This window comes from Cryptomeria japonica, chromosome 10 (assembly GCF_030272615.1).
Source record: "Cryptomeria japonica chromosome 10, Sugi_1.0, whole genome shotgun sequence".
Classification (NCBI taxonomy): Eukaryota; Viridiplantae; Streptophyta; class Pinopsida; order Cupressales; family Cupressaceae; genus Cryptomeria; species Cryptomeria japonica.
Genome location: NC_081414.1, coordinates 239,991,248 through 239,998,495, shown reverse-complemented (window position 1 = coordinate 239,998,495; position 7,248 = coordinate 239,991,248). Strand labels below are relative to the sequence as shown.

General features: G+C 39.0%; 1 protein-coding gene across 1 annotated transcript; it reads right to left on the bottom strand.

Annotated features, from left to right (window-relative positions):
* Positions 1-1,344: 1,344 nt before the first annotated feature.
* On the bottom strand, positions 1,345-6,142 carry LOC131858880 (tapetal oleosin GRP-17-like). Its single transcript, XM_059212350.1, has 3 exons — positions 5,847-6,142; positions 3,600-3,967; positions 1,345-1,625 (listed from the first exon to the last, which is right to left on the bottom strand). The coding sequence occupies exons 1-3, from the start codon at positions 6,140-6,142 to the stop codon at positions 1,345-1,347; spliced, it is 945 nt and encodes a 314-aa protein (XP_059068333.1).
* Positions 6,143-7,248: the final 1,106 nt, after the last annotated feature.

The window sequence follows — 7,248 nt, the reverse complement described above, 5'->3', positions numbered from 1 at the left end:
AGTTAGCTTTACCTCCTCCATTGACACCTGCTCCATTAACCTTTTATTGTGCTCTTCCTTTACACATGAAGGAATGACCCCCAAAATTTGAGGCATGTCTTCTCCCTGCTTTCACACTCCATTGAAGATTTATGAGAAATGTTTAATTGCCTCCCGATTTATTTGATTTAGCTATGAAACTGTCTCCCCTTCTTTATTCTTTATAGAAAAAATCTTGTTTTGGTATCTTCTAACTTTGATTGAAGTATGGAAAAATTTTGTATTTCTGTCTCCATCCTTTAACTAAGTTTCTCTAGACTTTTATCTCCAAAATATTTCTTATCTTGCTAACACCTCTGAGTATCCTTTGCTTAGTAGTTTCTCTTTTCTAAAGAATTCTTCATCCATTCCTTGGCTAATAATTTGTTCATGTAGAGCTTTTAAGTCTTCTTCAAATTCTGCCTTATCTTTAAAAATATTATTAAAAGTTTCTCTATTCCATCTCTTAAATTGTTCCTTTAAAAACTGAAGTTTTTTGAAGAAAATGAAAGCTTTGTTACCTGGATTGTGCTTCCACCACTGTTCAACTATATTTCTTATGATGTTGTCCCAAAGCCACATTGCCTCAAATTTGAAAGGGCATCTCTCTGGAGCGTTGTCTTCTTGAATTCTTAGGCAAATGGGATAATGATCTGACCCCATGATAGGTAGAATCTCTGCTTCATTGTTCCAATGACTCTCCGACCAGTCTCCAGCTATAAAAAATATGTCCAATCTTTCAGCGATATTTAGGAAATCACTCCTCTTGTTAGTCCAGGTGAACTCCCTTGTTCTAAAGGGAATCTCTATTAGTCTTGAACTCATGACAAAAGAACCAAAGTCTCTTTGGCTCTGCTTGTTCCAACCTACACCGCCCATTTTATCAGATAGGGTGGAGCAAAGCATTAAAATCTCCTCCAAGGATAAATAAGTTCTCCCTGTCATTCCTCAATATTTCTGACAACTCATTCCACACTTGCACTTTCATGTTTGTGTTGTTGGGCCCATAGATGTTGATGAGGAAAAAATTTGTTTGAAGTTGCATTGATTTAATCTTCAACCATTGCCACCACCGAGTGGCTCTAATAACTTCCACATCCATCAACGAATCCTTCCAAAGAGCTGCAAGGCCTCCAGAGGTACCTTGAGCTCCCACCATACTGCATTTCCAAGTTTGAAACTTCCTAGAAAAAACACTAACATCTTCATCTTTGATCTTTGTTTCCTGTAATAGAAAAATTTCTAGTCTCACTTGATCAAGGCATCGTTTGATCAAGTGTATCTTGTCAGGGGCATTTCAGCCCCTGAAATTCCATGAAAGGGTCCTCATTGCCCCTGGGAAAAGGCATAGCCTCTTCCCGATCTCAATTTTCTTTGGCCTGTAGCATTTCCTGCCATTTCCAATTTAGCCTTGTTAGATTTTGCACCTCTTTTCTTTTTCTCTCCCACTCTGGCTTTTGATTGAAGAGATAGGGTCATCTCCAAGGATCGCTTTTCATGAGTTTCAGCTAGGGCTGAAAGGCCCAATTCATCATCTCCATCCTGGGAGCCTGATGACTCGAAATCATATTCTGACCCTGATAGATCCCCTCCACTATCTTTTACACCTTCAAAAGAGCTTTATAGGTTTCTTATTGGAGAGATTTGAATGTCTTTGAAGACTGGATCCTCCATAAGAGGGTTTGTGATTCCAACCATCCTTTCTAAATTATTTGGAGAGTATTCGAGACCAGGAGCTATAGAAGTCTCCTGGTTGTTCCGGGCAAGGGTGTCCTCCATGTGTTTCATTGGGTTTGGAAGGGATATCATCATTCTCTCCACTTGGGATCCTGAGCATTGCTCTCGTTCTTCTGAATTGCTAGGCTTTTCTCTTCCTCAGTAGAAGCCCTATCTTCCAGAGAGATAGGCTTGTTTACCTCCAACCTTGTGTCCTTCATAAATCATTCCACTTTCAGAGCATGTCTCTCTAAGTTGCCATCTGCACCCCCTGTTACAGTCAAAAATTGATTTTCTCTTGAATTCCTAAGCCCGTTTTCTCTTTTATAGCATTCAAAGGAGTGTACCTCAGAGACAAAAGACTCATCAATAACATTCTTCTGCGAATCATATTTGTCCATTTGGAGTGTCTCTGCAAATTCTCTTCTGCATTTTGTGAGAGATTGAATCTCCCAATCTTTTTCATTACATGGACGTTCTCCATGATAGCCTTCTGACATTCTGATTATCTCCTTCTCTAGATGGTGTTGCATCACATCTTTGCCTTTATTTTCTTTTTGACAGAAGCCCGTTGGATGGATTTTGATATCGCATTTTGCACAAGACTCCATATCTTCCTCCAGCATCACTTTTTGTTTCCATATCCCCATCCTTGTTTTAATCTCTAGTGTGTCAGGAAGGTTGTGGATTGGTTGCCAGTTGATGCATAGCCTAGAGACCAGGCTGAAATCAGAGGGGTCAACAAATTCTTTAGACATTACAAATTCACCCAGATGATCACCTATTTGTTTTAGCATCTTCGTATCCTTATACTCCTGTGGAAGGCCTAGTAGTTTAATCCAAATGAGGGCTTTTTCAACTAGGGCTTCACAAGGGTTAAAATTTGGTTTCCAAACTAAGATATTTAATCCTTTTCCTTCAAGAAAAAATGACCCATTCTCTATTATCCAGTCTATATCCCGTGTTGTCGAGTAGACTGCTTGATAATAGCCATTTCCCAGTGTTTTGAGGTCCACTCCCTCCCCCCAATTTTGTTAGAGTATTCGGGTATTTACTTGATTAATTAAACATTCTTTGTTTAATTATTTAAGTTCCCTTTATCTCTATTACACTTAAGCTAACTTTAGGTGCATATAATTAATTGTTTTAATTAATTATTATGTGCAAACCTAGGTTTTCCCTTTTTAGGGTTTCTTGACCTATTAAAGGTTGAGTTCTTTCTTTTCATTGTAAGAATCACATTACATATTTTTGTGAATATTGAGCTCTCTCTTTTTGAGCATATTCTCTGTGTTTTGTATGTTCTTCACATTTTGCTTCATTGCTTCTCCTTGTAACAGGTTATTCGGCTTGCAGAAGATCTTCAGGCTCCTGTGGTGTTGTATTTTCTCAACTCCTATATGGTATCAGAGCGTAGATCTGCAGCTACCTGTTCTTGTTTTGAGATTTTTGGCTTTGGAAGCAGATCTGGGGTTTCAGGAATTTTTTTTGTGTACCTAGGGTTTGAGCTTTTTTTCTGAGTACTTTGGGCCTAAACGGACCACACCATCGTGCTCAGAAGGCCCGAAAACCCCTATGGTCATATAAAATTCGACCTATTTTGGTTCCTAAGCCTCTGGGAGCAAATTTTTTCTCAGATCTAGGCCGTACGGCCCTGGCACGCAGATCGAGAAAAAAAAATTTAAAAAATAAATAAAAATTTGCCTTTTTACGGCATGCAGGCCGAAATTTTCTTTTGAAAAAAAAAAGGGGTGAAAAAAAAAAAGGGAGATTTGTTTCTTTTTAAGAAAAAAAAATTTTTTTGGGAAAGTTTTTTTTGGGGTTTGGGGGTACCGAAGGGTACCGGACTGACAAGCCTGTCAGACCTGTCAGTCCGGCCTTCGGCCTCCGGCCACCGCTGCTGTTTCTTCGGCCGCCGCCGCTGTTTCTTCGGCCGCCGCCGGCTCCGTCTCCAGTCCCCGCCGGCCGCTGCATTTCCTCCGGCTCCCGCCCCGCTCTGGCTCCGGCGACTTTCCTCCGGCTCCGGCTCCGTGCTCTCCCGCCGGCTGTCTCTCCGGCGCCGCTCCCGGCGCTCCGATCGTCGCTCCCACCCCGCCGGCAAGCCACCACCGCCTGAGCAGCGCCGCTTCCACCGGGCTGCGCCACCTCTGCCCAGCCCGAGCGCCGCTCCGCTTTTGCAACACCTCCGCCCGACCTGAGCGCCACCTCCGCTCGGCCCGAGCGCCACCTCCGCCTAGAGCACCACCAACCCCTCCTCTCTAGTCTTTTTGAGAGGGAGTTGGTTTTTTGGGCCTAGATTGTGCATCCGGAGTCAGAATTTGGCGAACGAATAGGCGTTGGAAAGGTGATTCCGAGCCGGACATTGTGGTGGTATATTTTTTTCCTAGATTTGTGGTTTGACTGTGTTTTTTACTAGTCAAAGTCGGACTTCTTTTTTGCACTTCCAGGGCCCTAGAATGGGCAAACGGAGTCGTTTTTTCGAGAACGAATAGGCGTCGGAAAGCTGGTTCCAAGGCCGACCTCATGGTGTTGGTAATTTATTCCAATTTTTCTATTTGACTGTTTTTTTTACAGTCAAAGTGAGGTCTCTTTTTTGCACTCCGGGAGATGTAGAATGAGCATCCGACCTCCGTTTTTCGAAAACTTTATATTTTCGGAAAGCGTGTTCTGTGTACTTTCCAGAAATATGAGTTTTTTTCCAGATTTTGGACCATGCATATTTTATTCAGTTTTTTGCTTTTAAGCACTCTGGTGGATATCGTGGTTGTTTCAGGTCCTGGGATCTCTTTTCTGAGTAGGGTGTCTTTGTTTTGGTTCTCATTTCTATTTCCAGTCTTCTTATCATTGTAGCTTGTAATTATGCAAATGCACTGAGATAAAGTGCCATCATGCATTGTTTACTTGGAATCTTGCATATCTTGTGTCTTGTTGTACATGCACTGTTGATCAAGTGCCATGAGGGGGTTGATGTTTGCCTTTGTTTGCCATCTTCCTTTGTCAAGTGAGTGTTCCTTCCATGACATTCACCTCATGATGATGTGTCTCAGCACCTTTGATGTTCTTGGTTCTTCGTCATGCAGTTGTTTTTGGCTGTCCTTTTCAGTGTTCCTGTCCCTCTCCTACTTCCGCATTATGGGGAGGTTTATCCTGTTGGTTCTAATGCTTCCGTGGTTCGATTGATCAGCTCTTCAGGCTTTGGTTTCTCATGCCATCTGCATCTTCGATTTCAGTTGTTTTTGCCTTGTTTGCCTCCTGATTCGAGTAGTGTCATTTGAGGGCACTCATGCAGATTACAGTCTTCTCTACCTGGTCATGTTCTAGTTCAGTGGATGTTCTTCAGATCAACAGTTATTCTTCGACAAAGTTTGCAGGGTCTTCATGCTTCAGTGATATTCTTTTCCATCTCTTTTTGGAGTAGAGTTTTGTTCCCATGTGGTTTTCTCTATTTCTCCAGTTCATAGAGATTTCATTGTATTTGGGTACCTGATCAAGCCTTGTTGCCGGGACCCATCTTTCATGCTTTCAGTAGTTGTTCTAGGTTTTAGCTTCTCCCTAAGTCTAGCTTAAGGGGGGGTGTTAGAGTATTCGGGTATTTACTTGATTAATTAAACATTCTTTGTTTAATTATTTAAGTTCCCTTTATCTCTATTACACTTAAGCTAACTTTAGGTGCATATAATTAATTGTTTTAATTAATTATTATGTGCAAACCTAGGTTTTCCCTTTTTAGGGTTTCTTGACCTATTAAAGGTTGAGTTCTTTCTTTTCATTGTAAGAATCACATTACATATTTTTGTGAATATTGAGCTCTCTCTTTTTGAGCATATTCTCTGTGTTTTGTATGTTCTTCACATTTTGCTTCATTGCTTCTCCTTGTAACAGGTTATTCGGCTTGCAGAAGATCTTCAGGCTCCTGTGGTGTTGTATTTTCTCAACTCCTATAAATTTTTGTCAAGCTAGTTCCTAAATTTGGAAAAAGTTGACCATAATCCTCCCCATTTGACAAAAAGGGCTTTATCAGACAAAAAACTAAGTGAATCCTTCCATCCATCGGTTGAAATCTCTATAGACATTACTCTACTAACTTCGGCATTAAGGTTTACCTCTAGGACCTTAGCTGCTTCTGTGGAGAGTTTCGGTCGCCAAAACTTCTCCTGCACCATTCTGAAGTCCACTTTTGGACTAGAGTCAAAATCTCGATAGCCCTGGAAATAACTTGCTTTTTGCATCTGTGGAGTTTTGGGCTTGTCTTCTCCTGCTCTGTTCCAAAACTTTGTATTCCCCAGAGTCTTCCATGACCAAGAATTCTGCATCGTCTGGTGGCGATAACTGTTTTTCCAGCCGTGACTAGAGTTCCTCCCAAACGACCATCGTTGTCCAGTTCCTCCTCTGTAGTAGAAACCCTCATGTTTCCTAAAACCAAATCGCCCGCTCGACTCTGCCATATTATATTATATGTTCCATAGTTTAAATATTAGTTTCAGAGCTTGATGAGGTTTTCGAAACCTCATTAGGCTCCAACGAGGTTTTCAAAACCTTCTAAAACTATGCTAATTGAATTCACTTTGAAAGTTTTTGAAGCTCTTTCAACGAAGTCATCCTGTGCATTTGCAATTTTTTAATAATTATTGATTGCTCAAAAATATTAAAAAGCAATCAAAATTAATTTCTTACAAAATATAAATTATTAATAGTTAACATTATTAAAATAATTAAATCTATTTTTCAATTTTAATTTTAAAAAAATTATTATTCATAAATTACTCTTGATTTTTGTCTTTGGACGTGTAGTGTTGCGGTTAAAACACTTCATTGGTGAAGCAACCACCAAGGTTCAAATCCCTATTGGGCCACTGTGCTCACAGGCCTTGTGTCGTCGTTGGGTCGTTGTGCTCGCAGGTTTGAACAAGTGAAGTGTGGGGATGAGGTCCCCCATTTGTGGCTTCACTGGTTCATAGCTCCAGGTCAAAAGTACTTCACATGGAGGTAGAGGGCGTGTCATGCCAGCATCACCGATCATGTTAAAAAGTTTACCAGGCATTAAAAAAATAAAAATTATTCTTGATTTTTAATTTTTAATTTAATATGACTTGCAATAAAATAAATAAAAAATTAATAACTATTAATTGCTTAAATATCCTTAAAATAATTAAATAAATATATTATTCTTACTAAATATAAATTATAATCTATAAATAATTTATTTTTAAAAATTAAAATATAAAATAAATTTAACTATTTTTATAATATTAATTATTAATAATTACTAATAAAAAATAAATATTAATAATTTATTATTAACAACTATTAAATCTTAAAAATAAAAATAAAAAGTTTCAATATTAATAAAATATAGTTTAGTGGCATGCCCACTTTTATTGAAAAAATAAAATATCAAAAATGGAACTCCCAAAGATACAAAAGACTACAAAAACATCGCAATTTTTTTTCAAATATATAAAATAAAAGTTAGACATTTTTTATTTGTTATTTAATGCATTAAATAAAAATAAA